The 18,847-nt window shown below is 39.6% G+C and overlaps 1 protein-coding gene across 1 annotated transcript in view; it reads right to left on the reverse strand.

Moving 5' to 3' along the window:
* Window positions 1–7,977: 7,977 nt before the first annotated feature.
* The window catches only part of LOC150102154 (uncharacterized), a 256,858-nt gene continuing 245,988 nt past the window's right edge, over window positions 7,978–18,847 (reverse strand). The window contains exon 11 of the mRNA XM_090399520.1: window positions 7,978–8,086. Within this exon, the coding sequence (XP_090255646.1) occupies window positions 7,978–8,086 (109 nt within the window). The remainder of the gene's footprint in view (window positions 8,087–18,847) is intronic.

Raw genomic sequence — 18,847 nt, forward strand, 5'->3', positions numbered from 1 at the left:
CGGCGACTAGATTTGAATCCCAAGTCTTGCTTCGTGCGGTCAAGCGTTGTAGAGTGCAAACGCCACTTCTGAGTTACACAGGCTCATTATTATTAGTAGTAGTAGTACTAGTAGTAGTACAGGACACCCTCAGGGAATCATTGTTGGAGGGCACTTTTCTCTACTACACCACACATTTCACCATCTTCCCTATTACTTAATTCCCAACTACACAACGCCATCTACCGCCTACCAGCAACAACAGTATTTTTGTCTGTAAACCATGTGTTCTCATGGCCGATTTTCCTGTACATGCAAACTTGCATATCTGAAGTTAAAATTCTTAAGTTTCTACCTACTGTAAACAGAGTCGAATTCTAAACGAAAACACTTTTAAAAAAAAAATAAACCGTTAGCCATGTCTTGGTTTGTTAACTTCTTTAGGATGTCATTTATACGTTGTTAAATGCAATTATGTATTCGTAAAGTTTTAGAGGAAGAACGTAAGCTCAAATAGGGTGCTTGAAGATTGCATTTATGAAAACCGAGAAATGTGTATAGACTTACAAATGAGCTCCGCATAAAATCAGCGCCTACACAAGCTTCAGAGACTTTTAATTTTCTTATCTCAGCTTAAGCATCTGAAATAATGGGCTAATTTTTGGACCACACATTTAAAGGGCAAAGAAAAATCACTCGTACAGCAACATCAATAATCCCATCACTGGCTGTTATCCAGTGGAAATTCTTCGCAGATGATTTTATAGTTTGCTGGATAAAATACAGCAAGCATCGTGAATTGCATGTTGCTATCCTCTGATCAAACGACCACAATGAAGAGATTCCACCATGGGCGCGCCGACCATATGTGCAATGTGTGCGACGCACAAAGGCGCCAAAGAGGAGGAAATACTTTAAAAAAACGTTTTTTTTTTAAAGTGATATTTTTATTGAAGGGGGGAGGGGATAGCGGCGCCAACTAAAGTCTTGCACACAGGCGCCGGACACTACTGGCGCGTCCCTGGATTCCTACTCGGGAGATTACCGATGGATTCATGATGAACTATTCCATGAGAGCCTACAATGGTTAACCTAAGCCTGGGACCTGTCGATTATTCGCCAAGTAGATCGACTTTCCTTTAGGATGGATACATTTCCATCATATTCAAATCAGTCATGGAGTACCATAGTGTTATCCGGTTTGTTGATAGTCTTGTTCTGGCATAGCTATTTTACTGTAGTGAATTTCAAACGGGAGAGATTTTTCTTCTTTTGTTGCTAGTAGGAGGTAGACTTTACATCTTTCGGCTACGTCAAGGGAGATACTGTATTATTAGCGATATGGAAAGAAACATTTAGATGTCTCGTCTAAATGCTGTTGTTGTTCCTAAGCGTTCCGCTTCACAGCTTGGTCGAAGAAGTTGCAGAAGAGCAATAATTTCTGGAAATGCGCCTTTGCAAGTGTGGCATCCTATGATGGGGACACATCTAAAATCACTGAATTGAAATTATTTTTCGACTCAGGAAACAAGCAAGAGATGAACACTATGTCAATTCCTTTTCCTTTTCTTATTTTTATCGATGATACCTATGAAACTAGTATATTTCTATTATACAATAAATCATTATTCGTTGAAGAGTGCCATCTTTTCCTTTTTGCAAGCAATCCACTTGGATGAGTGAAATGTACTTCAAATGAATGCAAAAATCATCTGTGAAATAAGTGATATTCAACTCTTAATTATCCACTTTTTGCCTTCCATTTGCTTTTCCTAGTACCAATAATATTCAAATTAGATTGAACAGTTTGCTACTAAGAAAAGAAAGTCAGGAATTATACATTCGTTTATCGCATTGCCCATCAAATTCTTCGAAATTAAAACCCATATATTACGATATATTACGAAATTTTTAATTTCGTAATATATCGTTATTGCTGGTAGGTGGTAGATGGCGTTGTACGTGGTTGGAAGAATAAATACGAGAAATAATCCTGCATCGACAAACAGGAGAAATAATCCTGCTTGTTCCTGTTCAGAGATCGATTAATTCGTGAACCCATCCAAGATAAGCGTTGAAAATGTTTCTGTAGTCGCTCCTCCAGCATTTGTGAAGAATCATCGTGAAATTAGCGGTACTGTGCATGTAACGCAGCCCATATTCAAATAACATCGCAAGGACTCCAACTTTTCCTAATTATCTTTCAAATGTTAATGAAGTCTATGCTCTGTCGAATTCCAGTTGTAATTAAGGATACTAAGAACATGAAGTTCCTAAAAGAGAGAGAGATGGGGTTTTTAATGCTATTCTTGTACGATATATATGTAGGCAGACCATATTTGAAACATAAACGGGACATTGGGATGGCAAAAACGGGACGGGGGTTACGTAATATTCTGTATTTAGGAAAAAGTAAGACGATTAATAAACGTTTTACTGTGCCCAATATGTTTGGTGATAAAACGTTGGTAATTATTGCTCCTGATTTGGTACGTGCTGAAGAAAATTTTGGTTCATAAATTTTATTGATCAATGTCGATAAGCAGTCATTTGCGCGAAAGCGTTGGCCGTCTAGTGATGGTAGCGATGACGCACAGTATGATTAGCAACAAGAACTTCACTTACTGCAATTTTATCACTTTCGCTGTCACTGTCTCAGCATAAACGAGCTAATGTTTTTAACTAAGCCAGAGTCTTTTCAGCATCCTTATGTTTCTGGCTATGTAGATGTCGCTTCTACCTCCATGATCAACGGAAAAATGGATATTACAATGTTGGAATACCACTTTTGTTCCACAGCTTGTTCAGTTTAATAAATTTGAATTCTTTCTGGAGATCGTCATTAAAACTGCAGTTTCGCCTCTTTGACATTGCAAGGATACACTTAAAGCTTTAAAAAAAAATGGCTTAAAAGTTTAAAAAATATATACGAAATTTAAATCACCGGCATTGAATAACAGAGCGACCGGCTAGCATACAAGCAAAACAAAATCTAACGCTACAGCAGAACAGTTGCCGCGTCTGACACGCGCAAGTGTTGCCAACATTTTTTATTTTCTTGAATAAATCACACACATAAATATATATATATATATATGTGTGTGTGTGTGTGTGTAGAAAGTATTTTTACATTGGGTGTAATTATGTTAAAGATACCAAGCAATTTTAAATCTGGTTTTACTCCATTCTTCCCAAGTAAGCAAACAGACAAAAATGTCAAGTTTGCGCCTGCAAGTGATGCAAGACTAGCTGATCCTACAGGTAGTGCAAGACCAAGGCAACTCGTGGTAGAGGTGGAACAAGCTCCGATCACTAATCTTAATATTTAAAAAGGTCGAAACCGGTTTGGGTAGTGGCCCCTTGCCTTTAATACAAAACATCATACATCCCCTTCTTGGAGATGTGTTTTGGCATTAAGGATAAATATTAAGATTAGTGATCGGAGCTTGTTCCACCTCTACCACGAGTTGCCTTGGTCTTGCACTACCTGTAGGATCAGCTAGTCTTGCATCACTTGCAGGCGCAAACTTGACATTTTTGTCTGTTTGCTTACTTGGGAAAAATGGAGTAAAACCAGATTTAAAATTGCTTGGTATCTTGAACATATATATATATATATCATTCTCAGCTAGTGTATTTGCACTAAATAATGTGATTGTCACATTGTTGAACTTAATGTTCACCTTTTTCATTGTCAGAAGAATAGTACCATGCCTGGTTAGCGTTTATATGTGATAACGACGGGAGGATACTGCAGACAACTTCCCCCATCTCGTGTTTTCCTAATCCTAATTAGTATTACTGTGTAAATTACTAGGAGTAATTTTTTTCTGAGTTGCTAGTTGGCGTCGTTGTCGAATCCATTGAAGAGCTTTTAGATATGACCATGGATCTGTGGAACTGCTTTGGCAATCCATTGAATTTTGATGGAGTAGAGCTTTTCTCTAGGGTTACTGTCAGTTTTCTGTAGAGCAGCAGCAATTTCTGGACAAGAATAAATATGGACAGGTTTTAGTTCAACTCCTGGACAGTTTTTGCATGTTTCATAGCTCCTACTGCCGTAGGAGGCGTAACTATTAAGACATAACTATACGGCGAGATCTGGCTGAATTTTCATGCCTTTAAAATGTTTCATCCTTAGTCTGGTGAATTGCTAGTTAAAACCCCTTTTCTAGATGCGAAAATCCTATTTGCCTGGGCCAAAGTTCGACTAACCTCGGAAGTAGATGAAAAATAAAAAAAATTCTGCAAAAAGGTCTCCTGTAGTCTGTGTAGGATTGAACTAACTTATTAACGATATTTAGACAGTAATTCAGTCAATTCTATCTAAGCACACATTTTAACTACTGTCAAAGGCAGTGATTAAAGTGTATGCTAAGATGCTCTGTTTTTTACCTGAAATATTTATTTTATTTAATTCTGCATAATTGGACCATTGAACTTACAGTATTACAGACAATATTAAATGGAGGTATTTACCTGCATTACTCACTCACTCACTCACTCTCTCTCTCTCTCTTGAAAGGTTTTGATTTTTTGATAGTTTGAACTATTGATAAATGCTTGAAAAAGACTGGCTACCAACCAATCTTTAAAATGTTCTTTAGGGTGAATCGAGCTTTGCCTACTCTCTTCCGGAAATAAAATGCGTTAAATAATAATTATAAGCTAATAATAATAAGCTAACACATTTATTCTCGTAAAAGGAGTAGGCGAGGCCGTTTTAACCCTATCTAGCTTTTGGAGACTGAGTGGGCAGTTCAATCTCCGCTGGTAGCCAATCAGAGATAGCTGGCACAAGGCTATCACTGATTATAGGCAGCCACTGATAAAGACACCGGCAAACAAGAGCTGCCATCTCTTGGTACCTAACCCTAACAAGATGTGTTACTGTCTGAAATAATGTTGGTTCTACGGTCGATTTTCTTCAGTTTACTGGGTAAAAAACCTGCTTGCCCATGCCAGAGATCGACTAACTCGGAACTAGTCGAAGAGAGGCTTAGAAAAAGTTCCTGCAGTCCGCGACTAGATTCGAATTTATAAGTCTATCTTCGTGCTGCCTGCTGCCAAGTGCAGAGGATGCAAGCAAAATGCGTTAAAAGATTTATTTCTTACTTTACAAGAAAGTGCTTTGAGTTCTTCATGATGGCATGATATCATTCTAGAAACAGGTCAAATAACATGGTGAAGGATACCAGAATAATCATGGGTATAGTTATAAAAAATACTGAAAATAACCTTCAGACGCCACAGCGGTGAGTATAATTAATTCGATATTTCACAAAAAAAAAATAAAATAAAATAAAAATAAAAATAATAATAATGTATGCTGTGGAGCCTGTGTAGCTCAGTGGATGTGGTGTTTGCACACCACGGCGCTTGGCCGCACAAAGGAAGATTTGGTTTCGAGTCTAGTCGGCGACTAGAGGTAATGTTTCTAAGCCTTTTTTCGAGCGGTTCCCGAGTTAGTCGATCTCTGGCACGGGCAAGCGGGTTTTTCGTCCCGTAAACTCAAGAAAATCGACCGTAGAACCCACATTATTTCAGACATTAAATATATTGTGTTAGGGTTAGGGACCACGAGATGGCGACACATTTGAGCCGTCTCTCTTCACTGCGTACCGCTTAATTAGTGATAGCCTCGGGCCATCTATCTCTGATTGGTACCAGTGGAGATTGAACTGCCCACTCAGTCTCCAAAAGTTAGATAGGGCGAAATGGCCTCGCCTACTCCCGTATACGGGAATAAAAAGGCGTTAGCTGATTTTTTTTTTTTATAATCTATATGCTGCGATATCTCAAATCTTATTTTTTTTATTGTTTTGTAATCTTATTATTTGTATTTTTTAAATCTTTTTTTAATTTTTTTATTTATTTTTTTTCCCACCAGGTAACTTTACATGGCATCTCTACTATGGTAATTGTGTAGGCATTCCATGTAAAGATAGCTAAATGTAGAGGAAAAGCTACAATGCAAAAATATTAAAATATCAGTCGCTTAATTTCTTGCTGAAGATTAAGAGTAAAAGGTGGAAGAATCACATGACTGCACGTTAAATGTTTTCCCTTTAGAAGCCGACACATAGGATGTGATTCTGAAATAATGTCATGATGACTGATATTCAGGCTGGTTATCCTACATATGAAAAGACCAATAAACATTTACAACTAATCTAAATTATATTACTACAAAAGAATAGGTAAATAAACAAATAAATCCTCCAAAGTGTTTTGTTTCTAAACGTTCATAAATATAGATATGAAAAAAAAAAATGAATAAATAAAAAAGTTTTAAATGACCACAAGTACCAGAATGTTTGTTGAAGTCAGATAGAGTTCATAGAAACAGCACGAGATGGCAGCACATGCGACAACTCCGAAACCTTGATTACTGTACATTTGTTCTACCGCGATTAGCAGAGACTATTTCCGCTGAATAATTGCATAGTTTTTCAATTTAATTAACATCTAATGAGGTTGCTGTGTATGCTGATAGCTTCCCGCTGAAATAATACTCATCGTAGACACTCTGTAGTTAGAAGTGCAAAGCATTTTACTTTCATCTCCTTACAGTTCATACAAGGGCGACTTTTTTTCATCAAACGCATTTGGGCAGAAGCCGCAATAAATATTTCACGACATCCCTAGCGAAGGAATGGAAGCTCACTAATGAAGTCCGTGCGTATTTCTCATTTTTCTCTGCCACGGCGAAATCATCTTCCCACGCGATGTGTTTTTATTTAGAAGATTTGCGTCGTGGGTGCGCTCATTGAATTTTTTTTTTTCTTTTCCTGTTCATTTCTACTGTTTACATTATATTCAAACTTTGCATTTTTCAACTAAAATTTCACTAGTCAGAAACAAAACAAAACAACACAGTTCATTCTGAACTTACATTGAAAGTTTGCTGTGCGTCACCTGGTGGCAAAATGTTTCACATTATTTTAAAACAAATTAGTTCAATAAAGCAAGATTAATTCTAAATTGCCAAAAAATAAAATAAAATAAAATAAAATAATAATAACAATAAGCTAACGCCTTTTTATTCCCGTATAGGGAGTAGGAGAGGATTTTTAATAATAATAATAATAATAATAATAATAATAATAATAATAATAATAATAATAATAATAATAATAATCTAAATGTTTTTATTTAGATTTTTATTTAGGTTTTTATTTTTTTTTTAAGATTATTTCCTTGAATCGCATTATTTACGGTAACTTCGATTCGTCGGAAAGTAGGGATTTCGTGGGCGTATTCAAATCTTTGCAATGCGATACGTTAGACAACAAGCAATATTTAAGTTAAAATGGCAAATTTAAATGCAAAACGCTGGAGTGGCGAGAGGCGTTTTATTTACAGACATAATGTAAATCAGAAATTATTTTCCTCCCTTCCATCCGTTATTGGGTTCAGCGTGAGTTCGTGTATCTGTTATACTACCTTTGAAAGTGTGTGTGGGCAGGGGGGGGGGGATTCATTAGGACTACATGGAGGTGAAGTAATATTTGATCTCTCCAGGGGTAAAAAAGCAGTTCGAAGCTATCCCAGATATGTATAGAAACTATCTAAAAAGAACTAGAGTATATACATATATTTTTTTATATGCATGTTTTTAACGAAATTCTTTCCATCAGACGGAGGTGTTTGTGTTCTGATTTTTAACTGTTAGACTAGCTGATGAAATCGTTATTAACATATTTTCTGGCAGAGCTCCTTTGTAGCTCCTCAGTCAGTATAAACGAAGCCCTTTGACTGGAAAGATCTGCATTCCAATCCCGACTAGGAGGCAAAGAACTTTTATCACGGCTTTTTAATTAAAGGTGAATGAGCTGGCCTCATTCAGGTGTGGGTCCCCACCCCCTACGGAAAACTCACGTGTTTCGTCCCTCAAAATAGACAAACGTCCCCCTGAATACATATCTACAGACATAAAATATTCTAGGAGAAATGCAGTTGAGAAACCTCAAGCCGACTGTCTTATGTTGCATAAATCTAATGAATTGGAAGATGCAACCGTTCTAAGGACGGCGAAGAACTAAATGATGATGGAATAAGATCAAATACGTACTGAGGTGTTGTTACAGAGCTGGTGAATCGATTGCTAGTGAACAAAAAGAAATTCATTATCAAATAAAGATAATATGTGCAAAAGGAGTAATCACAAAGAGGGACTTTAATTAGGTAGCAGTGAAATCTCGCGAGGAAAATGAAACTGAATTTATTGAGGTGTTGTGAGACGACTTCCTCAAGTAGGATGTAACAGAATGAACTCGAGGTCAAAGAGTGTTAGATTTGATTATGGTGTCAGAGGGGGTTTCAGTTAAAGACCTAACTATTCTGTCTCTGGTAGGTGAAAGTGATCATTCGGTACTCACTTGGGAAGTGACCAAGTTTATGAATGTTCCATTCAGAAAAGGTTACATGCTGAACTACAAAGCAGGAAATTATAACCACCTGAGGGGTGTGCTGGGTTCTGTGCCATGGTATCGGTTATGGGATGAGAAAGATATCGACAGTGCGTGGGATGTGTTTAAAAGTACTTACATGATGTGATATCAGAATGTGTTCCGAGAGTGTAAAGAAATAGGGTACGGGTGAAACGAATGAGTAATCTTACTAAGAAAAAGATTCCAAACAAAAAGATGATGTGGAAGAAATATGTATGCATAAGGGTGATGTCAGAGTTATGAAAATTATAAAGGACAGACCAGAAGAGTCACAACTCTTGTAGGGAAAGATAAGTCTGAGTGTGAAAAGAAACTGGCTCTGCGAGCTAAAGACAACCCACAAGAATTCTATCGATATGCTGCAAGTAAAAGAAGGAATGAATATGAAAGAATAATTCTTCTAAACAGACGGCGTGAGGGTTACAGATGTAAAAGCGGTTGTTCAATTAATTTGCAACCATTTTGCTAAAAGCTATCAATCTGTCATATACAACATTAAACTCACCGCGGTATTAGAGCTGTTGCAAAAACTGAATAAGAATTCTGCAATAGCGACTGATGGGATATCAGAACGGGTGCTAAAACAGTGTTCAGTGAACTGACTATTCCTTCAACTAGGCTATATAATGTGAGTCTCAGAACAAGAAAGATTCCGCAGGATTGGTAAGAATGCATGGCAATCCCATACTATCGACCAATTAGTATCTCAGGAGTGGCAGTAAAGATTTTGGAATAGTTGATTAGGGATCGCATTCAGAAATGGGTTGTCAGTGAATCTCTACTTTGCAATGAACAGCATGGATTAACTAAGTCTGTCCAGTTCACACGCTCTTTGCACCAGGTCAGACGAGCCGCCTTGTTCGTTGTTGCAATGTTCGGCTTGCATGCCGCTGCTCTTCCGTGGAAATCCAGTAAACGAGTTCTTTTCGTACAGTATTAGTGCTCATCATGGTGTCACTGGCACTGTGGACCTCATCACGAATAGTTTGTGCCTAATTTAGCCGATTTTTGCGTGCTACCCGTTTTAACACCCTCCTTTCCCTGTCAGTCATTTTCGGCGGTCGCCCTGGGTGTTTTCCTGTACTATTGATGCCAGAACGTCTCCATTTGTTGGTTACATTGCCAACCGTTGATTTTGGATGCTTCAGTTGAGCGGCAATGGCACGTATGGACATGCCACTAATGTGACAGTCCACGATGACACCTCTCTCAAAGTCACTGAGTTCACGTCCTAGTTTATGCTCACGTGTAAACCCACACATTTTACCGTGTACGCATTCGGAACCGAAAATCCTACAGAATAGGTTGGTTACTCTTTTTCCTGGAGGTGTCCTATGTCTGTAGCAGCGTGTGTTCAGGGGGCCAGTTTGCTTGTTCTGGAGGACAAAAAACCCGAGTTTCCGGGTGAAAAACCCCTACCTCCGTATGAGACAGGCTAACTCACCTTTCGTTGAAAGAGATTTCGTCTTTGCCATGATGTCATCTGTATTCAACTGCTTCCTACTGTTTGTACACCGGTTTTTATGTTATTAACAAACCTGGAATGTCCCATAACTTTAAATAAGTTATGGAACAGTCCAGGTTTTTCCTGCACAATTATTGGATAGTGTGTGTGTGTGTGTGTGTGTGTGTGTGTGTGTGTGTGTGTGTGTGTGTGTGTGTGTGTGTGTGTGTGTGTGTGTGTGTGTAATAATAATAATAATAATAATATTTTTAGCTTACCCCTCACCCTAAACGAGATAAATGTCTTATCCAAAGTTCTCCATGCTATTATTTTTAAACACATCCAGTTATGATTATTTTTGGCTTCAGTAGTTAAACATCTACGCAAATCGAAGCGGCACAAATTCTCTTAAGTCTAATCTTCCATCATCTAGTCGGTCTTATTTGGAATTCAAAGAGTTCTCGTCCTCAAACAGAAATATAAAATGGCTGATAATGAAAAAGCAATTGTTTTTCAATTCAGTATAGGATACTATAGAAAACTTATTTTTGTGCTACGTACAGTGGCACGTAGCACAAAAATAAGTACCACTGATCCACTGATCGTCCTGTTTCCGATGATCAAACTTCTAGTCAGTTAAACAGAAGAAGCAAACTTACTGATGGCACGGACACATGCACCACCATCTTATGAAACCCATGTAATTTCTGTTGCTTGTAATCTGTTTTTGTCTAAAAATTGCGTGTTTTTTCCAGGCTGGTTTTCCCGATTGTGGTACGAAGCCCCTGTGTCCTGAAGGGAAACCCCTCTACTTCCGTACGAGACCGGTTAACTGGCCATGAATTAAAATCCTTGATAAGCGTTGTTCGTATCCTAGACCGGATTCCAACCCAGGTCTTTCTGGCCAAGGGGCATCGTCGAAACGGACTGAGATTAAGGAGGCTGTACAAAATAAGCTTATATCTATGATAACCACATTGTTGGATTTCACAAGTCTCCCCAAAATCCATAAAGCAGATGCCCCATTACAGCCTGTCGTCAGTTGTGTAGGTTCACTTTATTACAACGTTGAAAAGCATCCATCTCTTTTAATAACACCCTTTAATGTTATAAGTCTTTGGCCTTTGCAGAAAACAGTTTCCGTTTCAAAGTAAAATCTTAAAGCATCATCTTAGCCTAAATGATCTCTTAATTTGTCTTAATGGTGTCTTGTGGAATGTTCTGTTAGATGAAACGTGAGTTATTTCATCATTAGATGAGTTATTCCAACAAGATTTTGTGCAGGTATTGTTTGACGTCTTCGATTTTGTCATCCCCTCTAGTTAGTTCCCTTGTCAGAAATTTTATTAACAAATAGAAGGTACAGCCAGAGGTGGTTATCTTTCTTCTACTATCGAAAATTATTCTATGAATTTCTTTTAATTAACACAAAAAACACAAGGAATAAATAATACTATTTGATGACATATATATTAGCCTGAATATCAATGGCGATCATCATCAATGTTGACAATAGTTATTTATTTATTTTTTTAATGTTGGGCCCATATACGAGGGGGTTGGCTGGTCAACCTATAGTACGTTAGTACCGTATATGGGGTAGTGGGTTGAGAAAGGAGAAACTTGTTAACATTCGATTTAAAAGCCTGTATGTTGTATTCCTTGGGAAACTCATCCTTGGGGGAAGACTGTTCCACAGCACAGCAGTAGCAGGGATGAAGGAGGAGGAAAAGAAATTTGTTCTGTGCGTTTCGAGGTGTACTGTGAAGGGATATTGGTTTGTGGCTGTACGTGTTCCAATGGGTTTAGTACAGAGTGGGGGGAATTATTGATGCTGATTCAGATGAACATTTCCCATGAACGTATTTATAGAATATACAAGTCGCAGAGACCAAGCGTCTATGTGAAAGTGAGGGGAACGAGTTGGTGAGGGATGGGTCATTAATAAGTCTAATTGCTCTCCTCTGTATTGAATCAAACACTTTGAGGGGGCCCCACCCCATATGTGGGAGCAGTATTCAATAGCTGGGTAGATTTGCGATTTGTATAATGTTAACTGCTGTTCAGGGGTGAAGTAACATCTTGAGCGAAAGAGAAAGCCTAGTTTCTTGGAAGCTAAGGATGCAATGGCTGTGATGTGTTTATGCCAGGAGAGGCTTGATGTTAGGGTAATTCCGAGAAGAGAAATTTCATCTTGTCTGGGAATTTGAGTGTTATCAAGAATAATACTCGAGGAAAATGGTTCTCTTTTGTGAGAAATAAGGCAGAACTGGGTTTTACTATCGGTGAAGTTGACGAGGTTGTCTGAACCCCATCGAAGGATGGCTTGGAGATCTGAATTAAGGGCAGTGGTGGTGGTGGATGTTGTGTAGAGTAGGGTTTGTCAAACGAAAGGGAGGAGTGTAATGTGTTGTAGTCTGCAAAACTGTGTATTGGGTTGGAGGTCAACTGAAGTAGGTCATTGATACACAGAAGGAAGAGGCTTGGTGAGAGAACTGAACCTTGTGGAACCCCAGCAATAGTTGTGTGGTGAGAGGATAAGGAGCCGTCTACCATCACACATAGTGTGCGTCCAGACAGTCCAAATGATGGGAGTTTGCTTAGTAAGCCTTTGTATCAGATTCGGTCAAAGGCTTTAGAGATATCAAGTGCAACTATTTGGGATTTGCCGAATTTCTCCATAGCATTTGTCCAGAGATGGGTAACTATATTTTGAACTATATTATGATCCCATATGTCAAAGATATTGTGATCCCATATGTCAATTACTTGAGTAGATTAATATCACAATAGTTTTTTTACCCGATCAATAATCTTGCTTCCATTCTAAGCTCTGCAAAGAACAGACTTCTCCCCGTTAAGCTACCGTAACGACTGTCAAATTACCATCGTTTCTTTGTCTGTCATATTTCGACACAGACCATGATCTGTGTCAGTTCATCGCGAGGAACTTCTAGACTAAATCAGGTTCCGCGAACAGGAACAGTCTGGCCTTGCTAATCATGTCACCTTCTCCAAACATAGGATTCTTAAAAGACTGGAGTTCTCAAAACTATGCCCCTAGAATGTAGGCATGTGGAATGGAACCAAGAGACCATACAGGCTCTCAATCATGTACATACACCAGTATAGGTTCATTTAGTTAACTATAGATGTGAGTGTTATAATCAAGCAAGAGAAGTGCCATAACATATTGCCATTCTGTGTTACAAACACAGAATGGCAATATGTTCGGGCAGTCACAGTTATGGGAATAGGAAATGCCAGTGATGACAAACCAACTAAACATTAACGGCCATGGGCGGTTCATTGTGAAATGGTCGCAATACAACATCATACTGTGGTGGCATTAGTGACATTTGAGAAGGGATATTAATATTTGATTGGATATGTCGACGTGGTACATAATATCCCAGTAATTTGATAATAGACTGCTGGTTCCTGTTCGGTTATGTATATTTAAAATTTATTTGGTTTTCTATTGTAGAATATTGCAGAATTAGAATATTAAATTAAAAATATTTATATTCTAAAACAGATCGCAACGATGGCTTGAATTTAGAAGCGAAATAGTTCTTCATCTTGAGTGAAATGTCGAAGGATAATCTGGATTCATCTAGAATACAAGACACTCAACTCGTGCCAGCACTCTCGACATAAGATAGTTTGTTGGATTTGATCTGTTTCAGTTTGTTTCAATGCTAAGTCCGCGTGTTTTGCCCTTCGTTTTGTAGTTTCTTCTTTTTGTATGATGTACCCATGGTGGTGATGATAAGTACCAAAGTATTGTCGGAACTGTGTGGGTCTTTCTATCGAAAGCCTGAATTTGAGGCTCTATTTATGTAGCAAGAACAGTGGGGGAGAAACCGTTTCTATTTTGTGTCGATTTAAGTAGTCTCGATGGGGACCGCATTGAGACGGGCAAGTCGGTGGTATAATTGCAGCTGCACTCCGAACAATTTGTACATAAATTAAGGGACTTCCTGGCTTACAGTGAATAGAAATATCTGCAGATCCCTGCATACCAAGTCTAAATATTTGTATTTCGCATGACTGCCGACATCAGAAGACGCACTTAACACACTAATAAGATTCACAGTGTTTCCTTTCTTGGGACTTGAAGCCCTCCCTCCCGTCGACCTGTCTTACGAACAGCAAGACGTGCGCGTTAACTCCCCCACCCCTTAACAAGTTGCTAAAGTTGTCTATCGGGGGTAGCGAAGCCATTCTCTTGTCAGGCCGTGTTTTGACACATTCGCGTTCCTCTACCGTTAATTTCGCCCTCTGCCGTCACCCTCGGTAAACAGACGCCAAGGGAGCACAAAACCTTTTTAAAACTACCCGGAATCTTGGGACAAGCCGTCCGCCAGGGGGCACGACGTGGCTATTGTGGCGTTTGTATTGCTGTCACCTCGTCACCTTGCCGGCTCCCCGCCACTTGTAGCTGCAGGAACTAAATGGCGGAGGCGGGTCGGGTGGGCCAGAGGTCCTGCTGAGACGCGTTGTTCCACCCGTCAACACCGTCATGTAGTTGTCGTCGCACCTCTTCTACTGCTGGCCCCTTTCTTCGGCATGGAGCAGTTAATCGCTTCGCAGTGGGCAGTTCGCGCTGCGTCCATTGACAGACAGGCTCTTTGCGAGGTTCTCAGACGGCCTGCTAGGCCTAATTGATGTGCAACACGTTTATGCGGACTCGAAGTTAGATGACCCTGCCAGTCAGCTTGTTCACCCCTGCTTTCCTTGTGAGAAGAGGGAAGAAGGGGGGGGGGGATTGAGCCCTCAAGGATGTGACAAGTTTCTGTTGTGTGTGCAGATTTTAAAAAGGGGCTGTTACAGCCTCAAGTTAGTTAAAAAGACGATGTAGAAATAAAGTAAATTGTTAAACTAGGTGGTCTCTATAGTAACAAGTTACTGTTACTATAGCAACTACGAAGTACGGTTTAAATTATTTTCGTAGTCGTAAGAAGTTATTTTAGTTACCATAGTAACAGGAGGATATCTTTCGACTTATTTTAATGTGAATTTCCTTGAGGTTTGAATTGATTCATTTTTCATACCAAAAAGAAGCCTGTCGACAGTTGGAATTATTTCAATAACGTTGTAATAGCAAATATTCGAATAATTTCGGTTTCTATAGCAACAGGAAGACATTGGTAGTGTTATTCAAATTTAATGTCAGTACGAACAATTTCTGGAATGGAAACATCTACAGTTCACTCATTCTATCTGTTGTTTCTTTTGGTGGTATTAGAATGATGTAGCTACTCGCAGAACTGGTACGTGTGTGTGTGTGTGTGTGTGTGTGTGTGTGTGTGTGTGTGTGTGTGTGTGTGTGTGTGTGTGTGTGTGTGCGTGCGTGTGTTGGTTTGTGCACTGTCAGTGCTTGGAGGCACCTTTTGACAACTGTTCACCCTCGAGGTCCCAAATGTCCAGGTATACAAGGCTGGGTATATACACAAGACAAAGGGAGGGTCCGTTAGACACACGTTGTATACGGCGGGGGTGGAAGACACGAGGGGAGGGGAGACACTTGTGACGTGCTAACACACACACAGACGAAGGGCTCATTTAACAATCCTTGATGGGGTCAGGTCGCATGCTGGCACCTCTTCGTCTGCCATTATTGGAGACGACAACCAACGAACTCAGATAGTTGAAACTCCCTTCACTTGTCAGCGCTGATTGTGGTGATTTCCGGGCGTTCCGACAAATTAGCTGCCATCTTGTTGTCACAGGAGCGTGCTTGTCCCTCGTGGGCCCTGAAACATGGATGGCCGTACGTGGGAGAAGACTACACACCTAGTATTCCGTGGGAGAGACCGAGAGAGGGGAGATCCAAACTAGTAATAACTTCTCTCCCCCTCAGAACGAAGGATCAAACTTGGAAGAGGAAGAAATCTCGTCATCTCCAGAGTGTTGATCATAGATGGCCATCAGAGGGCGCCACTAAGCAACTGAAGTATTGAAGGTTTGCTGCATTGCTACGAAGAAAAAAAAAACGCTTTTCATACCATAAAAATTGCTCTTTTAGGTACGTAGGTGTGTTGATTCTCCTGAACACCCGTTTAAAGTGGACACCCACTCGTTCGCGGAATAATACATCGATATCCCACTTGTCGCATCTCCGCCCACCCTCCATTAGCAATGAAGTGCGAACTCACTGCATTTGCCTACAAAACAGAAAAAAAAAACATTCTACAGCAGTCGCTTATGGGATACGGTGCTTTTTTAATATCCCCCCTCTCTACCAATGAAAGCTTAGGGATCTAAAAGCAGGAAGGCCCGACCATGTTGTATACATTTTTATACGGCCCCTCTACCGAGAAAGACAACAGTTCGGACAACTTTCTCAGGATCCCTGTAGAGTCACATTCCGATAACCTACAAAAAAAACAATGTTTTTTTTATGTATTTTTAAGTGTCTGTGCAGAAGGTAATTTCCTCTTTGATATCCAAGGATTTTCCCCTGTAACAGGATGCAGACAAACATTGAAAAAAAGAGGTCATTGATTGTCTCGTTGTTTACATTGAAAGACTGGTTGGATCAACAAGAGCAAAAATTTTGAGAAAGATTAAGAAAAATTGTTTTTCTTAGTGGCAAACTAAAGAAAACGCTCAAAAATTCATATACGGTGTGCTTTGTTAGGCACACTTATTAATGGCTTGGAAGACTTTTATGTCTAAACTGTGATCTGCATATAAAATTTTAAAACCGAAATAATGGGTGTTTGTAGACTTCGTGGGGGCGCTCGTGTTGGACCCAAATGCCTTTTCATCCTTCTCCGGAAGTAATGTTCTCCTCTGGAAAGATTGGTAATTAAAGTGCATGCACACTGGCTTTTCTTGATGGTCCAAAAATATCTGAATAATCTATGAGACTCAAGACTGACAAGTCCGATCATGTTTCTTCAGATAAGCTAAAAATTAGTTCATCCTCATGTTTATAGTAAGGGTTTTTCCTTGTTTTTCCTCCTCCCAGAAATGTTGTGTAGTTTTTTGAAGTGCAATAAATTCATTGGGGCCAGGACTGGCCAAGCGTATGAAAAGTACCCGGACGTGAAACATCCGGGTTAAAATGGTCGTGTCGTGATGTGAAAATAGTTGATTAAATAAAAATGACCGTGTTATTGATATTATTAATAAATATGCTATTTTATTAATAGTTTATTATTATTATTATTTTAAAATAAAAACAAAAGATAAACGTTTTTTAGTACCACAAGAAATTAGGGCTTCCTTTACCGTGCATATCATGCAGTTATAAATTACAATAATAATCGTTAAGTTAGTAATAAAAACAACTATTTTAATCTAGAATTTCACTAGAAAATACGTGGAACTTCGATTTTTTTGCTGGCGTATTCAGCAACGGTAATTTACAATAATCACATAGTTGAAACCAAAGCATTTTAAAAAAGGAATTGCGTTGTGCATGGATCTGATGTTTCCCCAAGTGAGCAAAGTTGGAACTACATTTGAGAAATAATACTTTAAAGGAAGGTAAAGGATTTCGTACCGAAGCGTTCACAGAAGCAGTCATAGGGGACCAACGATCCCTGATGGAAGCTGTGGATGGCTAGAAAGTGATGGCGTGTGTGTGTGTGTGGGGGGGGGAGGAGTTTGTTCATCTCTGAATGAAGTAGTTTTCTCATCACGCGCTATGGGAAATGGTCCGAATGTGTCACTGAACTGTCCCGCTGAAAATACCTCCCACAATCCCCCTGTGACCCAGCAATGACCCGAACTTTGGGGGAAAGAGTAAATGAAATTAGCGTTGTGAGGACCAGCGAACCCATTATGCCATTTCTTCTGCTTTAACGGGTCTGTTACGACACCTTTTTCGGTTCTCCCCCCCCACCCCCCTGTGTGGACTTACACATCCCGATGCTGCAAATGCACATCGTCCTTTGTGTTGGCAGTAATTGCTTGGCAACGCCTGACACGAACGCAGAACGTGAAGCTGATGAAATAGCGCGAACACCACCTCGTGCATTCTACCGCCAAAAGCCGCCCCCCCCCCACGTGATGAACGGAGTGCAATCTTAGTAATTAGTTCATTATGGAGTCGGCCGAGCCTCGGGAGGGGCATTAGGAGAGTTCGTCTTCCACCAACTCCGTAGCACTGCCATCATGATAGATGACGTCGATCCCGGCGCCGGGCCCACTGCGGTTTCGCTTCATCCCCGTTAATTGATTTGTTACTTTTAATCCCGCCACGTGCATTTGGGCAATTCTTCAATTAGCATTAAAGGTCACTACAGACAGACACCGATACGCTGCTGGCCTTCCACCTGACCTAATCTTCCACACGGTAAGCTCTTTTTCCTTCTAAAACAAATTATGAGGGGGCTAAGAAGAAGTGGGGGGGGTCTAGGGTTCGCTCGAATCCTTTTCTATTTGCGTATTTCCCTGGAGCGCGTTTGGTGAACTGGTGAGTTCTCGACTGCCACAGAAATGTGTTTCAAATTTTGGTATTTTCCAGCTGACCGATGCATTCAATGGTAGTTTGGTGGCGCTTCGCTCACTATTGTAATGCACTGTACAGCACACAATGGAAACAACTGTTATTACTAATTTAACATATATATAGTAAACCCTATATGTAGTAAGCAAAGGACTGCACAAGCACTTTTCCTCCTGCATGGCCACAGAATACCTGTAGCTCATAGCGAGTCCGTGCACTTGTCATAGATTTGCGTCCGTAGGCAGTATCCTATTTTGCTTTAAGGGAAATATCACTATACTTATGAGACCATTTAAAGAAGGAAATTCAAGATATTTATATTGGACTGCTGTGAAGATCTCTGGAGGAAACAAAGCTTTTAAGTTACATTTTAATTGGGACTGTTTAGAGAAAGATAAGTATGAAGTGTTGCTCTCTTGTGATTCTGATTTGCGGTACTTGTGAAGGTTGGTTGGTTCTCGGGTAAAAAATACTCGATCTCCCTGGGTGAACCAAGGAATAATTTGT

The sequence above is a fragment of the Typopeltis vanoorti genome, chromosome 10, assembly GCF_054136105.1.
Source record: "Typopeltis vanoorti isolate ZY-2024b chromosome 10, IOZ_Tvanoo_1.0, whole genome shotgun sequence".
NCBI lineage: Eukaryota > Metazoa > Arthropoda > Arachnida > Uropygi > Thelyphonidae > Typopeltis > Typopeltis vanoorti.